The sequence below is a fragment of the Chenopodium album genome, chromosome 4, assembly GCF_948465745.1.
Source record: "Chenopodium album chromosome 4, dcCheAlbu1.1, whole genome shotgun sequence".
NCBI lineage: Eukaryota > Viridiplantae > Streptophyta > Magnoliopsida > Caryophyllales > Amaranthaceae > Chenopodium > Chenopodium album.
The window spans coordinates 11,569,059-11,591,459 of record NC_137837.1 but is presented as its reverse complement, the minus strand read 5'-3'; the positions used below and the strand labels follow the sequence as shown (position 1 = coordinate 11,591,459).

General features: G+C 33.4%; 2 protein-coding genes across 2 annotated transcripts; both read left to right on the top strand.

The window, feature by feature from the left end:
- The first annotated feature begins 610 nt into the window (after positions 1 to 610).
- On the top strand, positions 611 to 7,886 carry LOC145626681 (sec-independent protein translocase protein TATA, chloroplastic-like). The gene is made up of 2 exons (XM_081679147.1): positions 611 to 1,050; positions 7,544 to 7,886. Exons 1-2 carry the CDS (start codon positions 730 to 732, stop codon positions 7,679 to 7,681), a joined length of 459 nt encoding a protein of 152 aa, XP_081535273.1. The 5' UTR covers positions 611 to 729; the 3' UTR covers positions 7,682 to 7,886.
- Positions 7,887 to 10,488: 2,602 nt separating this feature from the next.
- LOC145626680 (transcription factor bHLH7-like) lies at positions 10,489 to 19,081 on the top strand. Its single transcript, XM_081679146.1, has 7 exons — positions 10,489 to 11,202; positions 14,514 to 14,612; positions 17,126 to 17,245; positions 17,467 to 17,532; positions 17,659 to 17,724; positions 18,206 to 18,283; positions 18,374 to 19,081. The coding sequence occupies exons 1-7, from the start codon at positions 10,864 to 10,866 to the stop codon at positions 18,602 to 18,604; spliced, it is 999 nt and encodes a 332-aa protein (XP_081535272.1). The 5' UTR covers positions 10,489 to 10,863; the 3' UTR covers positions 18,605 to 19,081.
- The last annotated feature ends 3,320 nt before the right edge of the window (positions 19,082 to 22,401 follow it).

Genomic DNA, 22,401 nt, shown 5'->3' with positions numbered 1-22,401 from the left:
AGTTCATTTCAGTTATGCTCTATAAATTCAGTTCAACTGAATTCAGTCAATGAGAACAGACCCTTAGTTTATTGGGGCTCCCCCATTATACCTTATGGGTATGTTTGGATTAGAAATTGCAATTTGCTTAAACAAACCGTAAATATGGATTTTACTCATTATAATTCTAATCATATACCTTACACAGTTACACTATAATTACTATGTATTTAATATTTACAAACCGAATCACCAAACACCTTATTTTTAATATGTTTAAATTAATCATCATATAAAAATATAAAATACGAAGTACTCCTTAATCTAAGCTATACAATACGAGTATCTAAGAAAAATGTAAACATACGAAATGAAACACCAAGCAAAACTTGGTCTAATGGGAAGGTTTACGCTTTTGGGGTAAGGATTCCCTTACCATTCCTTGTATTTTCAAAAGACATAGATTGCTAATTCGGAATGAATACATGTGAGATTTTGAGAGATTTTAACTCGATAGAGGTCATTTTCCTTATCAAATAAGGAGATTAAAAAAAAAAAAAAAAAAACCAACATATACTATAATCAATTCATAATCAATAATCTATCATTTTCCCATGGATATTTTGTGATAACAAGTCAAAAACTTCCAAAGGAAAATGAATTATCAAACTCCATCACCTCTTATCCAACACAATCATATTTTACCCTGACCTCAAAATTCCAAAAAACCCACCAAAAACCTTTGCAAAAATGGAGATCTTAACACTCTCACCCTCACTTTCTCTTTCCTCTCCTCAAAAACCCACCATTCTTTCTTCCTCAAAATCTTCCTTATTCCTCAACCAAAGCTCTACCACCGCTTTCTTCCGGGTCAACACAACGGGCCTGGGTTTGAGGGCCCGAACCCGCCCCGCAACCCGAACCCGAAAAGGGTTCTGTTGCAACTCTTTGTTCGGGCTTGGTGTTCCGGAGCTTGCTGTTATTGCCGGGGTTGCGGCGCTTGTGTTTGGTCCTAAACAGTTGCCGGAAATTGGACGGAATTTTGGCAAAACTATAAAAAGTTTTCAACAGGTTTGTCAAACCCATTTCAATTTATAATCTTTTTGGTATTCTATTAAATGGTATTTTTATTTTTGTGATATATTTGTATAAGTTTCATCACCTAGGTAGTTGATTGAAATGGTGTTCTATTGTTTTGATGTGTGTCTTTAAGGTAATTGATGAATTAGATGATTGAGAATGATTGATGAATAGGGTGTATGAGGAAAATGTTGTGTGTTGATGGATACGCGAACTCAGAAAGTTTGGATTTTGATTGTGTTTTGTGAGAATTGTGACCGAAAGTCGAAGTTGACTCTACTGGGAATGAACATGATGAAGTTCTATAGGAATGTCGGGTAGAGGTAGGATAGTGGTGCTTAGGGCTGGCCATGAGCTGAGTGAATTTATGTATTGACTCGTCTTGGTAAGGATCATTCGATATTGGTAAAACATGTTCTAACCACTAACACTATATAATAGTGATGTTGTTACTCTGAATCTATGATAGTATATGGCTTGGCCAAATCAGATTGGAAGATCCCCTACCTTGTAATGAGCAACAATCTTGAATCTTAGAAAGCCTTTTGATCCTTCCATTTGGAATTAGTAGAGATATTAATATTTGATAGGGTATATTTGATAGGGTACTTGGAATTTGTTATGTGGCATTAAGCCATTAATATCCATATTCCATAGAGAGAGTATTTGAATTTGGTGTTGAAACGTTTATCTTATAACTGTGGTAATGTTACCTAGAGAGAGTATGTGAATTGATTCAACTCGCACGTTTCAAGCTGTGAATTGTTGGGAGATTAGCGAATTAGGTAACAATGTATGTGCTTATGGGTTCACAATTATAAATTGTTTTTGAGTTCTAAAGTTAAAACAATATGGTCCTGTTACAATGTTAATTGATTATGATAGAAACTAAGTAAGAATATGTGAAGGCATGTATTGACGTATTGTGCTTGTGCTCACCTGTGGCAAGTTTGTTCATGCCAAAGTTCCTTGTTCTTTTGTGGTTGGCAAACTCATTGGTTCATGATTTTTCCGTTGCTTAATATAAGTCATGCTTCTTGGGGTTCATGTATCTCCTTTTCTCTATAATTAGAGAATGCCTTTCTTTGTGATGGATGATCAAATTGTGTCATTCTTTTTGCGTTCCCTTCTAAGATATTCTCTGATTTCCTTTTCTCTATTAATAGAGATTGACTTTCTTATGTGATGGATGATCAAAATGTGCCATCCTTTTTGTTTTCTCTTCTAAGATATCTTCTGAGTATTCTTATTGGAGATGTGAGTGATTTTCAGTAGCACAAACACTTGTTAAATAAACCAAAACTAATTGATCTTCATTGTATCTCAACAAAACTACTGTGCAACTCCATTGTTCTAGTAGGGTCGGTAAATTACTATTAGGAAAGCAACATCGTTACTTGCCTAAAATAACGATTTCCCTGATCTACGGATCTACCCCATGTGCTATTGTACTTATTCTAACACTGTGTAATTGTTTTGGTGAGAAAAAGTCTGTTGGGTTTATTTTTCCTTTGAAATGACGCCTACACTTTTGTTGAGAAGGTTGGCATAAAGGTAGAGAAACTTGTTTCGTATTTAAAAATAAGGGGTTTTGTCATGTATAATGCATTCTTTAGGGATCATGAAGAAGGAAATGAAAATAACTTTTAACACACTGAACAAGGGCCTAGTGTAGATGTTTAGGCACAGCCATTGGAAAATTATTTTGGTGACTCCTTTTTTTGTCACATTTGCCAAAGCTATGTCTTTAGCATATAATATACACCAGTGCACTACTACACTACCCAGCCCCTCTCTGATTTTATCTACAGATTGTCCTTAATAGTGGTTTTCTTTGATCTCCAAATAACATTCTCCATTCTATTCTAAGCTCTATTTTACAATGTATAATCCAAATATATGCAGTTGGAATGCCCTTGGCCCTTAGACACCTCCACATAATATATCTAGACTTAGTTTTATGTTTTTTCCACATCAGTAAAAACCAAATATAGATTGTTTATCCTTGTTTTACTACCATTTAGTGTCTTAAGAAGTATATTGATCCCATATTGGGAACTATCCCTACGTTTTCTCTTTTCCCTTTCTCAAACTTTTTTTTTGGATGATTTCCTAGTTTATAGTGTCAAATAAGATTCGGCAACTTATAAGGAGTCATGGTAGTATGGAGATGAGAGATATAGGAAAAATCTGTTGTTTTCTGGTGTGCAATGCTGCGAAAGCAGAAAAAGGTTACTAAGTAAGAAAATTATAATAAGGGCAAGGAGGCAAAGGAGATAGTTTCTAAGATTGGACATCAAAGAATGATAAAAGAATTTATATGGGTTGGAAAGGTTAAGGGAGTGAAAAACCCTAGGAACTTTGATCCAACATAGATACATCAAAGGTGAAGTATGAGAATCTTGTGGCTGAGGTATAGAGGTTAACCACCAAAGATGGGTGAAAATTTTGCTTTTATAAGCCGTTCAACTTCAATGGACCAGGGACAAAAACATTACTTGGAAGAGGTCAATGAATATGAAACTACAATTGTTACCCTTATGCTTTGAGGTTTGGAGTTAAAAAGGTGAGTTAAATAAATTGGGATGTTTGTAGGATGGCTAGGACCAAATGAGATACCTATAGAAATATAAAGGTGTTTAGGTAAAGATGGCATTACTTGGTTGACAAAGCTTTTCAACATTGTAATTCCTTTGTACAAGAACAAGGGGGGCATTTAAAGTGGTTATAGTTATAAAGCCTATAAGGGATATTAGGTTACTTAGCCATATGAGTGAATAGAAATTAATGTCTATAAGGATATATTTTGGATCCCGACATATTAATTATAGAAGTGTAGTCTTTAGAATTGATTCAGTATTGTGGGGGTGCGCTAACATCTCATGGGGAATTATTCAAGAAATTGGGAACAAAAATTCAGTATAGTTGGAGTTCAATCATTCAAGGAACTAGCCTAGTGTGCGTCAAGATAGATATGAGCTGTGATCGTGAAATGTGGGAAAATTAGATGTGCTGGTCGCTCATGAGATACGACCAAAACATATGATCTCGATTATTCGTTTAGCTTGTTTTTTGTCACGAATCTGGGGCTCATGTAAAACCTATATCTAGAAGAAGCCCTCATGCCCAAAATATCGTAGGTTGTGTTATGAGGTCTATAATATTCAAGATTGGAAGTAGGTAGTTTGTTCATAAATGAAAAGGGATTTTGTGAGAGTATGACCTTAGGGCTTATTCAGTTCAGTTCAGCTCTAACCAGTTCGGTTTCTAATTTCCTTCTCTCATAAACAATTCAGTTTAGCTAAGTTCAATTCAATTTAATCCAGTTCAACTCATTAGCTCACCTCAGTTCAGTAAATCAGAACGGGCCCTTAGATTGTGCTATCATAGTCCTGCCCCTTATGCTAGTTCTTGGAAGCTCAAATCATAGGTGGATAAATGTGGAGCATATTATTTACTGGGAGGATTCTTGGCAGGGAACCAGCCTTTTGGTTTTCTTTTCTCCACTCTCTACTAGCTATCAGTTGCTGGTCATATTCCCAGTTGGAAATAGTGGTAATGTTATTTATTCATATTTAAATTTTTAATACTCATTTTAAGGAGGACACTTATCAATAGGAGCCAAGAGACCTTATTAATTTGTTGAGCATTTGTAATGAATTGGCCATAGGCAGGGTATAACCGTATAAATATAGTTGCTCAACAATTTGCATGGAAGCTTAATAGGCAGGGTATAACCGTATAAATATAGTTGCACAACAATTTGCATGGAAGCTTAAGGAAAAAGGCAGAACTATATTTAGGAGGGAAGAGGAATCAGGATGTCAATTAATAGAGGAGAGTAGGAAGATAATAGATCACGAGAAAAATTGAGAAGTTTTGAGAATTACTTAGTTAGCTTTGGTATAAGAGAGTCAAGTCTTTTGAATACTTGACATTTATCTTCAATATACTTTAATTTCAGATCTTTTAATCTAAATAATTTCTTCTTCCTTTAAATTCTGCTCCAGCTATGCTAGTTCATAACATATTCCTAGATTATATTTCGTTGTAAACTCTAAAGATAGTTAGGCTAATTCTTTGGGGTCCTTCTTCCTACCTGTTATATTCAAGGCAAAAGTGAAGCAAGTGAGAGCACCTACCCAGGTTTGTATTCAAGGCAAAAATACATTGTCAAGCAAGGCGTTATCCCCCCATCATGTGAGAGACTCAATATTGGGTTTTAGGCAAGGCATTATCCCATCATGTGTGCATTTTGTGTCTTGCTAGTGAGTAGAGTAAGAATCTTTTACTCTCGCTTTGTCAGGAAGGTGTTAGAGTCAATTTGTTTGGTAAAAATACATTGGGACGATTGGGTTGCTCTGTTTATTGATTTGTGCTGTACGACAAATTTGTTTGGTAATTTCTTCTAATTTGCTAAAAGAAATTTATCTTTTAATTGGGATTTTATTGGAAATAAGCCAAGAGTTTGATACCAATGTAGATACGGAGAGCTGGAGGAAAAAAAAATTCATGCTCTCAAGCTATCACAATAAAATGAATAGAAGATAATGACATTCTAAGTGGAGCACTTGACTCTATTCATTTAGCAATCTTAAGACTTGCAACTTCATTTATCGAGGGCACATCAATCTAGAAGATTTTATAATTGGATTATTTTTTTATACAAGTATTGTGGAATTACATTAGCTAGAAACTAAGGTTGTGCACATGTAGTCAGAAGCCTAGGACATTATCCTCTTTTGGACATTAGATACAACAATCACTCACTTGCAAACTCTTAAAATAATTAAGGATAATCTAGTAAAATTCGGTCCCTGTTTGATCCGTTGCCATCCCTATATTGATATTGAAATACAGTTGGAGAGCTGGTGCAAAAAGGTTTTTCGCTCTGAAGTTAAAAGTAATATCAATAGAAGACTTGTGATATTCTCAGCAGAGCATTTTACAGTTTTACTCCCATTACTTAATAACCTTAAGAAACGAAACTTCATTTCTTAAGGGTAAGAAATCACATGAAATCTAGAGGATTTTTTAAATTGTTTATCTATTTTTAACTAGTATGAAGTATTGAAGAATTATAGTAATTAGACACTTAGGGTGCCTTCTGTTCAGCTAATATTCAACACATCTAAGCTTAATTGAACTTATCCAAATTTATTTAAGCTGTAAGTTGAACTTGGGTAAATCCTTTTTGACCCTTATTAGAACTGGTTTATCCTGAATTGAACTTAATTTTCCTGATATAAGTGGAAATAAGGTGAACTAAAGAGGACCTTAGGGCTCTGCAAGTCAGTCAAAGGTCTAGATTGATATTAATCATTCCTCTATGGCTCTAGGGCAATTATCCTCTTTTGGACATTAATACATTAATGTGTAGGAGCTAAGCCCTATGTTTTATTGCACATCTTATGTTAGAATTTTAACCTTGAAGCGTGCCCATTAGGATACCTTGTAAGAGGCACGTCTTTATCACTGAACCTTAAAATGGAGATTGATGTGTTGATTCTTTTTGGCTGGCTTACAGAAGCTGACACTGAATAATTTTGCATGACCAATGTATCAAATATCAAATTATCTGCATCATACAAAGCTATTTTTTGGAAAGTGATTATATCAGTAAAAAAAATCAACATTTTTACTGTCATCAAGTAGTCTGGAGAAGATATTATCTCAATGTTGGTGGTTACCTTTCCGAGATATACTACCTCTTGTATCATGGCATCCCTTTGTGAGGCAATTCTGGTATGGTCAGTCAATAGGACTTTGAAAGTTCGATTCTCACATCCATGTCATCCAGAATAATACGCTTTGATTCACTCTTCACACTGATACTGTCCAACTCTGCTAAGATCTACTTCCAACTGTTATTCCAGGAGAGTACATCATGTGTTTTGCCAACTTATCTGTGAATGCACTTTAATTATAACTCTCCCCATCCCTATTTTCCATGACCGGAGGCTTTCATTTTTTGTATGGAAGCATAGAGTACTGATATCATACTAATCAAAACCCTTTGATTTCTCCTCTTTTTTTTCTCTCTCTCTCTCAAGTTTATGTGCCACACTTTTGAGGATAGGGAACAAGGATATGAAATGATTGCAGAGTGTTAGTTAGATCATTCCCTTTCTATATAAGCTTATTATTTTATATTGCAAGCCTCTTTTTAAATCCCTATACTATACAGATTTGTTTCACCACTCATTTGTAGTTTATGCAGTTACACTTCAGTGTGTATCAATCTGATTTATCCGTGTCTGCCTTGTTGGTTTCTTGTAATTTTTCTTGCAAGTCTAACTAAAGCCACTGGATATAGGATCAGTCTATAAGAGTTCAGGCTTCCTGCCTTTCTTTTATGCCTAACCCTTTTGTGCATGAGGTGTTTCATATACTATTGTTCCAACAATTGCCTAATTGATAGGATTGATAATTTTTCATTTTGCATGTTAGCAGTTCCTGAACGCTTCACTTTTTTTCACTGCAGGCAGCAAAGGAGTTCGAACAGGAACTTAAGAATCCAGAAGACGCCGAATCTTCTGACAATGTGATTGAGGCAAAATCAGCATCTGAAAGTTCAGAAGGAAAAGAAAATGTAGTCTCTTCATCTAAAGAGAGTTCGTGAGTTAATCTATGTATTTTTCCACTTCATTTAATCCAATTTTTTTTTTTTTATACATTTTCTTCTTGTTTTTGTGATGGTTAGCGAGATGATGTGTATAATCGAATACTTGTGTAAGAGATCCCTTTATCTCACGAGCAAGTTAGCTAATTAGCAATTAGAGCTATATCCAAATCAAATATACCATAACAAAGTTCCTAGAGAAGACGGTATATGGTATATCATGGACAGCAAAGCTGTGCTAAACTAGTTCATATATATATATGCATGTATCACAAGTCTGGAAGTTGTAGGTGTGGAAGAATGAGGCCGAAGACAAGCTGTTTCGGTAAATACTTTGTCCATCCAAATCTGTCTCTAGTATCATCGTCCCAATTTTTATATAAGACTGAATAAGTTTTTGAACTCGAAACTTTGAAAGGTGATAATTTTCTGGGAAATCTTTGATTTTTTGGATGGGTGGTATTATTGTGGTAATGTATTATATCCAAATATTTCGTATTTTCTAAGAGAAAAGTGAGCCGGAAATATTATTATATATATATATATTTTTTATTGGCGGAAATATTATTATATTGTATATACTCTTTTTGGTTTTTGGTACTCTAAAGTAGTGATATAAAAAAAGAAAAATTTGAAGGGAGGTACCACATACTTTTCTCCATTTTTATAAATTATTAAAATTAGTTAAAAATATGTGAGGGCCGTAATTTGCGTGTTTAGAAATACAAATAGAATTGAGAAAGTAGAGAACGTATAAGATATGATGTTGACAATCAATGAAATAGGGAAAAAAAAGTTTGAAAAGTAATATGCAACTAATTGGTACCACAAATTTAAATGATGCTTCTTAATTAAATGAGAAAAAGAAACTTAGAAAGAGGCTACTTTCCTCCGTTTTTTCTTCAACCTTTGTCTTTACAATTCCGTTTTTAGGTGAGTTTCGTGCCTACAAACTTTACAAGTAGTTATAAACTTATAATTGCTTTACTATGATCAATAAAAACGTTTCATGGTTTTGCACGAGTTTGTTCTTTACACAATTATTATATGTAATCCGTATCATTTTTTATAAACTAACTTTGTAAATAACTAATACTTGATAGTTGATACATTAAACATTGGATGAGGATTTGATAGATGTAGCTAGCATAAACCCATCATATGTTAATGTGTATTGTTATTGCCACTAAAGTTTGGTCGTTTGGGGAATGTTTTTATATTGTTCAAACACCATCTTTTCATTATCTATAATGATTTTTTTGTAAGAAAATATTTACTTTGTAGTGTTTACTAAGGTTAATATACACGTTCTTTCAATTTTGAAACCTAACACCACAAAGTTGAACTTCTAATAAATCTAGAGATCATTTGCAGTAGATCTGTTCGTTGTTCCTCTATTCCTCCGGTATTTCTCCTTTCATTGTCATATTAACTGGCGATACATCATTAGGCCATATCGCCATGACCCTCCACAAGCCTAAGAGCTTTCATCTACACTATCGACGTTTTTTGACTGAAGACCAAGAGAGACTTTGGTTTCAAAAAAAAAAAAAACTACCGAGACTTTGGGTTCAATAACAAAATTGTCATTTTGCTAACTTTCAACAACAAACCCTCAAGTCCTACAACTTGATTTTTTTGTACTCTTCGTTTTATTTACGAAAAAAGAAGGATAAGTTTGCATAATTTCTATAACTTTTAAGTTCTAACACCGTTTACCTTGACATGTGCGTGATATATCTTGTACATAGTATAGGTTCATCCTAATTAACCGAAGAAAAAAAAAGTTGATATTCTTGATGATTTAACATTTCTTTACTTTTCTATTTTCCACCTTCTCAGTCCTTTTTCTTTAATCGTCTAACCTCCATTAACAATTAAGTCTAGCTACTACCTTGTTCATGTTCCTCTTGTCATTCTCACTCAGCTCTCTACTTTGATTACTCTCTTTCCACTCTCACTCAATTATTCAACTTCATGCTTTGCTTTCTCTCTATACTGGCCAAATTAACCGTACTACCATACCATGGCCAAATTCAAACAAGGGCAATTTGTAGTCCTTCCATTGTTTGATTAATTAATTTGTTGGCACAAAGTTTTTACATCTAGGTTTAATTTTCTAAGTTGATCTATAAACGTTCCTTACTAATTTTTTTTACTACCGCTGGGGGCCTGTTTCGATTTACTGAACTGAACTAAATCGAAATGAAATGAAATGAAATGAATTATTTATGAGAGAAGGAAATTAGGAACTGAAATGATTGGAGCTGAGCTGAACTAAACTGAACTGAAATTAAGCTGAACAGAGCATGTCCCAAAACAACGCTATGTATCTAATTTATATATATGATTACCCCGTCCTAAAGCAGTTTCTTTTCCTTGTAGACAAGATATTCCCACACTATCTAAATCGATGATGGGAGTGTGTCTATGTGTAACACTATTGTGAGAAATAGCTCCCCTCCCTTTCCAATGCAATCTTGTACTTCCTCAACTAAACTTCACTTAATAGCTCAAACAAATCCCAATAACTAAACTTAACATAAGGTGTAAGCAATTAAGCATTAGCTAACTACAAAAAATATGGTAGCAAAGGAAGAATGATTGGGAAGTGTGTCACACCTTCCAAGAGGCAGTTTGTTTGTACCCCTAAAAATTCCTTCAACCACCCACACACACAAACACTCAATTCAATTTTAAAAATTAATCCTTTTTTAGTATTATTCCTTTTTGGTCTCTCTCATACTTTACACTACTTGTACTACTAATTATATTACTAATCACCAAAAATACCACTCACTAGAACAAGTCAGACCATTTTTTTTAATAAACTACAAAATTATTTAACAAAAAATAAATAAAAATAATCCAGAAAACACTCCCATAATTCTCCCCCTTTTTCTCTCTACTTTTTCTCCTTCTTCACACTATATTTTACATTATATCTATCATTCATCAATTACATCATTTGGGCATTTATTTTTTCTCTTCATAAACCATAAACCCACCAAAAATCTTGTATAAAATCATCAAAAAAATTCAAAATTTCCAACATTTAAACCCCACCAAAAACCCCCTGTTTTTGCCACTCAACAAATTACTTAATATAAATCAAATTTTCATCAAAATTACAAATACCCAGAAATTTAATTTTTCTGGGTGAATAATTAAAAGCTCTAAAAATGGCGAATAATCAACCACATCATCATCACCATGAAGGGTTAGGAGATGAATTCTTTGAGCAAATATTATCAGTTCCGGGTTATAATACGGGTGGTGGAAGTGATGGTGGTGGGTTTGTAGGTGGCGGGTCGGGTGGAGGTGATGGGTCGTCAATTTTGTTGGGTTTGGGCCCAGGAGACGGGTCGGGTCATGGAGGTGTGAATGTTGGGCTTGGTATTGGTGGGTTTAGAGGTGGAATGGGCTTGGGCTTGCCTTTGGGCCTGAATTTGGATCATGGTAGTTCTTCCACTCATGGTGGCGGTGATGGTGGTAATGCTTCTTCATCTTCTAGAATTAACGTAAGTTTTTCTTTCTTTCCTTCTCTGTTTTCTAGTGTGAATTTGGTTCATGTTTTTATTTTTATTTTATTTTTAATTTTTTATTTGTCTTTTTCCGTGGAAAATTATTCAATACGAAGTATATGTTGTACACTTGTACTAGGTATAAAATGTTCCAAGTTCTTAAATGAAATTAATAAAAAAATATATATTTACGTTTTATCGGGTTATTTCTTTTACGAGGAGGGTCTTCTAATGTTATTTTGTACTCGTATTTGTTTTTGTATAAATAAATTTCTTGTTTGCAAAATATTAGCTAATTTATGTTAAATTTTAGTAGAAGTTAAAATAAGTTTAGATATGTTATTAAGGTCAAAAACACAAGTTCTGCTACTAAGAAAATAAGTTTAGATGATACGAAGTAGAAAATTATATTTCGCGTAAATTTATTTTGTACTTCAAGTTAAGATAATATAATTTCGTATGGAATACAAAATAAGTTCGAACAAAATAGAGGTGTATTCATATAATATACTACGTATACAAAGTTATATTTTAAGATGCCTAGAAAAAATTTCTCTTATATTGTAGATCGATGGTAGACTTGGTAGTAATGGTTTAAGTCCGGTTTTAACGTTATACTAAGGTCGTAAAGGATATGTAGTGTTAAATTATCATATCTATGGTCCATGTAAGTGTATTATACTTAATTGTTATTGGTTTAGATAATATGACTTTTAAAGTTTAGGGTGGAGGGTTTATATTAATCTTTGTAATTAAGTTTGGAGTAAACAATGTTCAGGAAACAATTGCCATGTTGAAGTCTAGAGTCTCCACATATGACATATGACATATTTCCTCCGTTCTTTTTTTATTGCACTATAAGGCATTTCACGCTTGCCAATGCATTACTTTAGCCGTTAATATCTTCTATTATACTTTTGTAAAAATTATAAAAAAATTATAAAAATATGATATTTGAAAAGAAGATTTCGAGACGAATCTAACTAGATTTCTCATGACTATATTTTTCCTAATGGATAAATCACAAATTATGGTCAAAGAACATTAAATGAATAGCGTCAAAGTCCAAATGGTGCAATAAAATAAAAACGGAGGAAGTATGACATATGCATTAATGAATACTTTGCTTTTGAAGAGAGATTGTTATACACATGAAGAGTAAAAAATTAACCGGGTTAGTTAGGTACTTCGGTTCACTCGAGTGTATATAAAAATTTCAGGTTATTTTTGTTTATCAAAATATATTCTACAACTTGTTTTACTAGCTTATTTTACCTCAAAATTTAAAGAGCATTTTTTTTGACAAGCTTTTAAAGAGCATATTGACATTAAGAATAATTAAGATTTGATATCCATATACATTCAAAATACTCTCGCTTAACCTTATTAAATGACGCATATATACTTATGTACCCTTTATCTATAAGATGGAGTCAATTAAATTAATCCTAACTATTGATTTATTTATTGCATGTGTAATTCAGGATCTGATAAAAGGTGGGTAAATTTTGTCAGCTTGCGTTGGGAATTATTCTGTCCTTGAGAATCATTTCCTAAACTTATAGAGTAACCAAGTTGGACAATTTTTCAATATAATAATGTATGATCTTTGAACTATTCAAAAAAAAAAAAAAAAAAAAAATGTATGATCTTTGAATTTGATTTGTTTAATTGACAAGTTATTGAACTGAAGCCTGAAGGGATGGCTAGCATTAGGGGTGGTCTTAACTCTTAAAGGGGGGTCCAACTTTGTTTCCTAACACCTAAATCATACATAGTTAGTTTTGGACAAAGAAATTATCTACCCTCGGTTAATGATTCCACTGTCATCATTCGATTTTAATTTGGGTGTTCAAGCCTTAAGTATATTTGGTTCAAACTATGTTATAATCCTCGTTATGTACATACGAATGAGGAATTGAGGAAGGGGGTCAAAGGTTCGCAACTTTATATACTGTACTCGTACATCACAAAAGTGATAAGAGATATGAATGGTTCATGGTAACAAAAGTTTAAAAGTGGTTAATTTTTATATTAGTGGAGATAAGGAAATATTAGTCTCAACTTGGTCACTAGTTGTACTTGATGAAGATTAATTAGTCAAGGAGGTAATAAAACTTTGTCATTGGTTGGATAGTTAGTGGTCATTGACAATTACATTCTTTTCCCAGGGTATCTTTTGTGTGCTACTTTTTGTCATATACAGTACAGTAATGTCTACTTACAGTAGACAATCAGGAATACATCAATTTTTCATCAATATTCACTCTTCAATTATGATCTAAACAGTACTCTTTCTATGTCCTTTTTCTTGAATTATTTTTTGTAATTATCCCTTTATCTTTAGGTATTTCACAACGTGCTCCTAGAATTTCAAATATTCACAACGTACCCTTCAAAACTAATGTTTTACTTACATAGTTATATAGTATCAATAGATAAAATAGATTCCCTTGTTATTTTTAAGTCATGTTTTGTTTTAGAGAATTAATTTTAAGTGTGTCGAGCATAAAACAGTTTGTAGAGGCCAATGGAAGAGTTAAGTCTAAGGATATTTTACCAGTTAAACTATTATTCAAAGGTATCTTGTAAAAACTTTATGTCGTGTTTATTTTTAGAGAATTTAATTTTAAGTGTGTCAAGCATAAAGCAGATGGTAGAGGCACTAGAGGCTAATGGAAGAGTTAAGGCTAAGGATATTTTACCAGTTAAACTATAATTCAAAGGTATCTTGTAAAAACTGAAATCGCAACGATACTATAAGTATTCTTTTCTTCTTTATCTTTTTACTTCACAAAGTGAATAAAAAGTAATAGGTGATGCTTTTTTTGGGTCAGTTTTCCTTTTTGCTGATAGTAAGTGGTCAATGTTTAACTCATCTTTTTCTTCCTAATAAATCAATAAGGCTATGTTTGTTTTAGCGGAAAACAATATTTTGGTAATATGATCCTCCATGGAAAATAATTATTAAGGGAAATCACAATTGTCAAAATAGTTTTCCTTTGTACCTTATTAGGAAAATGAAAATAGGAGTGGAAGAGAGAAGATGAATGAGAGGAGAGGTAAGGGATGTGAGGAGTAGGGAGGAAAACGTGGCATACCTTCTTTTCGAAGGAAAACATTTTGCACTCTTAGGAGAACTATTTTCCACCTTTAGGAAAATTATTTTCCATTTTTTACGTCAAAACAAACGGAGCCTAAGTAAGGGAGGCTTTATTTGATGATTGAAGGAGATTTTAAGATGTTGAAATTAATTATTATAACTTCGTATTATTGTTTTGACGGGATGTTTGATTTGCTTGTTATAGGAGAGTGACTCAATGCATTTATCAAACTTGTTTCCAGCATTTGGTCAGCTGCAACATCAGTCACTTCGTCCTGCACCTCCATCTATTCAAGTTCATCAGGTAACATTTTCCAGCATCCTTATGTCTTCATTTTCTTCTTCTTTCTATTGCTCAACTATGTTTTGTTTGTAGGTATACCAAGGGTTGAATGAAAATTACACATTATGAAGTTTCATTTAGAAGTAATAACTAACACCAAATTAAAATAAACAAACTAGATACTTCTTCATTTTATGTCTAGAAAATGTATGGAAGTTATAGAGATTGGTTAAATGTCAGTTATCACCTTGTTAGTTGTTACTTTCCCATTTATATCAAGTCCTATAGCTTTACTCCAACACGTATGTTTTTCTTAAGCTATATGATTTTGTCAATTTTGTTCGCTTTTCATTATTTTGTTGACATTATAGCCTTACTATATCTATTAGTATCTCCTAACACTCTTTACTCTTTCTTTATGCCAAAATTTTGTATAAAATCGTCTTTAATGTTATTAAAATGTAGTGAAAGCCACAAGGGCATCTTTGTTTAATTCTAGAGGCGACTTATTAATTTTGTTAGAGAGTAACATACTTTTACCATTCCACGCCAAGTCGATTTCATCTAAGACTTGATTTCCACTTATGGGCTGCATATTAATTTATGGATAGGGCATTTCATCCAATTGGTAAACAAACTATGATTGAGTGTTCACTAAATCTTGATAGATGGCCAAGTAGGCCACTAGTATAAAACCTGAGATGATTAAGACATCAAATCATCAAACACTCAAATGTTTTAGCATAATAATGAAGAAAATAGTTGAGATTTGTGAGACTGTGTTGCACGTGTGAAGTGAGAGAGTTGGATTGGTCTATGTTTGCACCACTACATAGGTGTTGGGCCTTCACACGTGCAGAACACTTCCTTACAAATTGTGGGGACCCAATTGTCCTTTCCAAAGTTTTTCAGGGCTAATGATGTCACCTAAGAAGGGGGTAAAACTTAAAAGCATCCTACTCATCCCACTGTCCCTCCTTTGACGCGCTGGCCAAACATCAAAAGGAGCGCGTGGGTCCCACGCGTGATGGATTTTTGTTTTTTATTTTTTTATAATTTTTAATTTATGTTTAGTAGTATCCTAAGAGTTGACATTGAAAGCTTTGGGGTTAGTAAAAAACTGGGAATATCTGAAGAATATCAAATTCACAGCCATGGCTTTTTCAACAGAAAGTTCATGCTTTTTCCTGGATATCAATCACACTATTAAATAACAAGTTGCTAAGAAAAAGAAATTTGAATTGGGAGGATCCCTTTATTCCTTTTGAGAATACATTTATTGTTGTTTCATGTATCTATATACTTATTCTTTTGACATATTTTTTACTGTTTATGTGAAATTTCAAGATGCTTAACTTTATATCCATGATTAGCGGCATAAGTTAAAACGAATGGGTGTGTACATGAAGTCATGAAATAAAATATCAAAGAAGCATATTCTTATATCTTAATTTGGCCCAATAGTAAGGTTTCTCGTTTCTTGTCAATGATCTAGAAAGACTGGATTGTGAAATCTATGTGAAAACAACACTTGTGTCTTGAGTGAAAAAATTCTTCTGTTTTGACTCGTGTGCTTTTTCATAGACAAAATATTTAGTCTGGTTGTACCCAAAATCATCAGTAATAATACCAGAAAGTACTTCAAATGCATGAGCAGACTAAAATCTACTCAGATATGTATAGGATTTCTTTATTTCTTTTACTGTCCATTCTTTCATTAGAAATAAGTTCGCTTAGGTAAAGTGGTCTGTTGAGACCTATTCTTATTTGTTGTGTTTAGGTGAATTGTTAATGGTGGAGAACATTTCCAACCAACTTGCTTACCGAATTGCTTATATTTGCAATTTGTGTTTTGAGATGGAGCTTTACTTAGAGTTGTAAGTAGTTTAACTTTTTTCTTTCTTTGTCTAAGTCTGTTTCATAAATTTTATAAATACCTAAACTAATGTTATCCACTTAAACATCACATCAAGTTAAGTGCCATTCTATTATATACAATAATACAAGTAAAGCTGTTAGTAATACAATTTTTTTAGATTAGAAACTTGCTACCCTTTTTTTCAATTTGCTAGTTAGGAATGAAGAAAAATCCATGCTTTGACCTCTAGGATTTGAATATATGGAATTCTTTCTATAGCTTGAATGTATTAGAAATATATTTATTATGAATTTAGGCAATATTTGAAAGCTAACATCTTCGTTGGTCCTGTATTTGGCTAACATAATTTTGTATGCTTCATGATAAGTTTTTTCTTTGGAATTGCATTTTAATTCGTGTTCATATATATTTGGAATATTTGGAACAATTAATGAAAGCGTTTGAAACAACCCCCATATATCTCTATAATTACTTGGTAACCTTTGAGAAGCTAGCTATTTTTGTCCATCCTTCCGTAGATAATTTCTGCATACAGAATATTAACTGTAAAACTTGTAGGTGAAATAATTTTTTTTTCCCCTTCTTAAAAAACATTACTTATATATGCCTCTTGCAAGATGATAAAACTCATTTCGGTTACTGTTTGGGTATGCAGACTTTCCAGGGTCATACAGCACCAGGACCAGCTCCACCGATGTCACATCCACCTGCAATCAGGCCTAGAGTGCGAGCAAGGCGTGGTCAGGCCACTGATCCCCACAGTATTGCTGAACGGGTAAGCCTCATTTCTCTAATCTAGGCTTGCATTTCCTATTATGAGATCACTAAAACCTTTTAGCTGCTAGTCTCTACTCAAAACATTTACTGATTTTTGCTTCGTAACTGACATTAACTGATCATAACTGATTACAAGTTTACAACTGCTGAACTAATAGTATTTATGTCCTTTACATGTGTAGTATTTTTTTTTTTTTTTGACAAAGTTTACATGTGTAGTTACGTAGGGAAAGAATAGCTGAAAGAATGAAGGCTTTGCAAGAACTGGTTCCTAGCTGCAACAAGGTCAGGACCTTTTATTTGTCCTCAACTAATTTGGCTTGTCAGTTTCTGCTATCTCTGCTTCTTTATCAATAAAGAACAGTTAAATGATGCTATTATTGCTCTAATATTATATTATTGCTTGCACAGACAGACAGGGCGGCTATGCTTGATGAAATCGTTGATTACGTGAAATTTCTGAGGCTACAAGTCAAGGTATCCTCTTTGGGATTCATCATGGTTCCACCACATTTGAGGGATATTTTAATCTATTCAAAAGTTGTGTCCCTATTAATGGAAACTTCATCGAGCTTTATATTATACTCTTCTACTGTTCAAAATCCAGATGCCAGCATTTTATTTGAACAATGGCAATTAGCAAAGATCTTTTATTTTTATGTTTATCATATGCTCTGTTCCTCGGAATTGGATACCCATGTTGAATACAAGTACTTGTCCAAGTGTCATACTAAGCTACTTGTGAAATCTATAAACCCTTTTAGTTTAAAATTCAAGCGACCATATCCATGTTGGAGTGTAAGGAGCTGACACGAGTACTTCGGATGAAATGAAGATTCTGAGACCAACATAGATCATATGCTTTCCTTATGTTGTTTTAATTTTCTTTCAGGGTGGGGAGTCTGTCTTGCAAATATGTAGTTATCTAAATTTTTTCAGTGTAATTGAAATCAATCAGGTGTTAAGCATGAGCAGATTGGGTGGAGCGGGTGCTGTGGCACAACTTGTAGCTGATGTACCCCCATCATCCGCTGAGGTAACATAATATTGTCGCGCACACTTGTGTTTGTTTCGATTTTATATGCATTCCAATAAACTGAAACAAATCTATGATGATCATATATAGGGGGAAGGCGTTGATGGGGCACAGGCGGCATGGGAGAAGTGGTCAAGTGATGGCACAGAGCAGCAAGTAGCTAAACTAATGGAACAAGACATAGGAGCTGCTATGCAATTCCTTCAGTCTAAGGCACTCTGCATCATGCCTGTATCACTGGCATCTGCTATTTTTCGGTCACAACCACCACCTCCTGATCCTCCAGCAATCATCAAGCCCGAGGCAAACCCGCCTCCATGATTAACACCCTCTAAGGATAAGGATATCAAGGGCATTGCTAAATGAAGATGAGGTACAATTTAGATGAAGTCATTTTCCCAGTTTTTGTCAAAGAAGAGGATGATTGGCAATGTTTAGGAGGAGAAAAAGCAAATGGTGGGCACTAACATGTTTTTCCTATGCTATGTTATGGTGGTCAAGTCTATAAAGTATAAAGTTTGTCAAATATAAATTTGAAAAAATTATTAATCTTCTAGTAATCAAAGGTGGGGGAATTAGTGGGGTATGACCCAGACATTTGTGACCAATGCTCTTTTGTTTTTCCTGTATAGTGGACAAAAATGTGGGACCCAAGCTTTTGGAAAATGTTTGTAGCATAATTTATAGTATGATGTTTAAGTAGAATTGAAATGTATTGGACGTTGAAATAAATTGATTAATGGTTAGTTGTTTGAGAAAGCAATGTTGGAAGCTTCTTTTTGTAGGATATTTATTTAATTTTAATTTACAAGATTAAAAAATAAAAGAGCAATTGGTTCTGCTGTTTTCTTTTGGAAAGTGAGGAGCTTTTGGATCGATTTGGTGATATAATTTATTTTTCTTCTTATATCCTTGAATCCTGATTGATTTTGAGAGAAAAAGAAAGCTATTCAATGATTGTTAATATGTGTACTATAATAAATTCTTCACAATAAATTCCGTGAAGATTATGACGAGTCACTACTGGATTTGCAAGATTTTTGGGATGATGACTAGTTTAGCTGGTACTTCATAAATTATTAGGTGATCTTCTAGACTTCAAGATATATAGGATTTTTTATGTATCACTATCAGTGTATCACCATTCCTATGCCACTGCGGAGTAATTTGTAGTTTAAAGTTTGGTGAGGAGATTGATGCAGTGTATGTTAGCGCTTTGGACTCGAGGCAGAGTCAAGTTTCGATTTTCCTCTGGCCTTGGACGCCTGATTCATTGGCTGGAGAACATGAATGCAGAGTGCCTATTATGCATGAGCTTAATTGGCTATCATTGCAACCTTCTTGGCTTCTGAAGATTTTCCTTGCGTGCGTCTAATGAGAGGCTCTAAGCTAGGAGTACCCGATGTATTGTCCAAGGATTCCTGGTGCTTTAGCTAGCTTACTTCTTCATGACTTGCTCCTAACCTTCAATTTTCTCAAACTCCATTTTTGTCCTTGTTCCCGTAATCGATTTGTGTTGGCTAGGGGAGCTTGTCCAATTCATTAACCGTCCTTCAACACTTCATAATAATTCAAAGATGTCCTAGCATCACTAACACTTTGTTTGGATAGGAAGAAATGGAAGGAAAAGAAGAGAAGAGAAATGGAGGGGGACAAAATCTCTTGTTTGGGTAAAAGATTGGGGGAAGGAAGGGGAAGGAGAGGGAGGGATTCATTTTTCCTCTCTCTTTAATAACCATAATCTCTCCAAAATTGGAGAGATTTGGAGGGAAAATGGAGATCATCTCCCCCTCCCTTTCTTTTCCCTTCCCTTCCTCCATTTTCCCACCCCTTCTTTTCCTTCCTTCTTTGCTATCCAAACAAAGCGTAAGTGAACATTAGTCTAATCAGATACAAATAGATGATTGTGAATTTGTGATGAAGACTTAGGTTAGCTATGTCCATGAGCTAGTATTTCCCTCTTTGGAAGATAATCAAGGGATTCTTCATTTAGTTTATCATTTTTAAAGCGAAGATGGTTGACGAGTATATTTTTTAGCTTGCCATCAGTTGAATAGATCATCTTCCATAGTTACGCATCTTTGAAGACAAACTGCAAAACTATGAAGCATTGAAGCTTAATAGTTAAGGTCAAATTCACAATCGTGTGCCATAAACTCACACTCGCCGCAGTCTTAAGAGTTAGTCTTTAGTTTTGAGGGATACAATTAGCAAGAGGATGAGCAAATCAGCAAATTAACAGTGATGATAATAATATATTTAGTTACATCAGACTTGATGACAAATGTATTTATAGGAGTTAAGAGTTCCGAAAGTTACAAAAAAATGTTCATTCTCATTGATCATCAAAGGAGTTCAAAAAATGAGCTGTGAATATACATCCTCCTTTACTGGTGTAATGAATAATAATGAGTTTAAGTTGCAGTTTAGGGTGTATGGACTTTATTAACGGCTCATTCACAAAAATAATAAATTTAACAATTCAGAACATCAAAAAATAACAACTACTACTAGCTTGGCATAAATTAAGTTTGGGAATTAAAATAACTTCTTTTTACCCGACTTGCAAAAAGTTTAGTTTAGTATTATATACTCCTGGATCACGGTACTCCACTACTTCATACCCAATATACTTGAGTTATTTTGCTTAAAACTTCGTGTTATTTTTGCTAAAATAATATGTTACTCACTTATTTACTTTAACATCATGTAAAAAAAAAAAAAAAAAAAAAAAAAACATGCATCTATTAAAATAACATGTACTATTTTAAAAAATAACATATATATAAATTGAAATAATAAGAGGTTCAGCGAAAGGATCAATGTTGAAAAAAAAACAACTTGTAAATATAAAATAACATAGACTTATTGTAAAATAACATGTATATAAATTGAAATAACAAGAAGTTCATATTAAAATAACATAAATTTTATAAACCTGGAGTACCATGCACACGGTACTCCAAGAGTAGCATAGAATTTGCGTGGACTTGGACTCCAATACTGAAGTCAAAGTAATTTTGATATCATAGTGGTGCGTCATTGTCTCGACTGCTCCATCCGTTCCACTAAAATTATCTCATATTTTAAAATAGGTTTCCTACTTACTTTGTTTCACTCTTTTATTGAAATATTTCCGTAATTTACAACCATGTGCAAGTGCAACCATCAAAGACAACAACACCCAAAAAAAACAAAAAAAAAAAAAAAAAAAAGAATTACACTTTCAAAGGAACCAACTCTTATCTCCTCAAAAAAAAAAAAAAAAAAAAAAAAAAAAAAAAAAAAAAAAAAACAAACTCTTATATGGTGAACAAAAAGTCATCGCTAACATTACATTCCCTCTAGATTTTCTCCTTGAGTGGGTTTTTCTTTGTTCCCTCTAAGGTTTTTCAATTATGAAGTTTTCCTATACTATACTCCATTGCTAGGGTGTTTTTTTCCAAAAAAAAAAAAAAAAAAAAAAAAAAAAAAATTAGGCTTTCCTTCTCTTTTCTTTTTTTTTTTTCTCTCCATCTCTTATTCTCTTTTTCTTTGAATTGCTCTCAGTTGTGAATCTATGTAGGGGCTTTCACTGGTGTTCTTTATACCTAAAAATAATAAATATAGTAATGTGAGTACTTGTTAAAATTGTCTCAATTAATAATTTATTAATATTCAATTGTTATAATTTTTGCTACAGGGGAACATTTCATTTATTCAAACACGGAGGGAGTATGTACTTGTGTTGGAATTCTTGATTTCTTAAGAATCTGTAAATATCGTATGAATACATTTTATTAATAAAAGCCCTTTCCTTGTCAAAAAAAACAAACCCTATCGCTATTTTCATATGTTAATTATAGACGCTAACCTAAGCCTTAACGCTCGGAAGCAAGCTATTCACATTAGCCCAACATGCAACAAGTAGAATTGAGTTGATCCACGCTAGTCTAACTATAACAAAATTTATCGACTTAAAGATGGAGTCAGCCAAGAAATGTAGCCTAAGGCTGTAAAACCGAAAGAGTTCTCGAACCAAGTTGGCCAGTGATATGAAATTGGGCGCTCACTTATCTGTGTGACCAAACTTAAGACTCTAGTCCATATGAGCCACATGCACACATGCGCTAGATGGT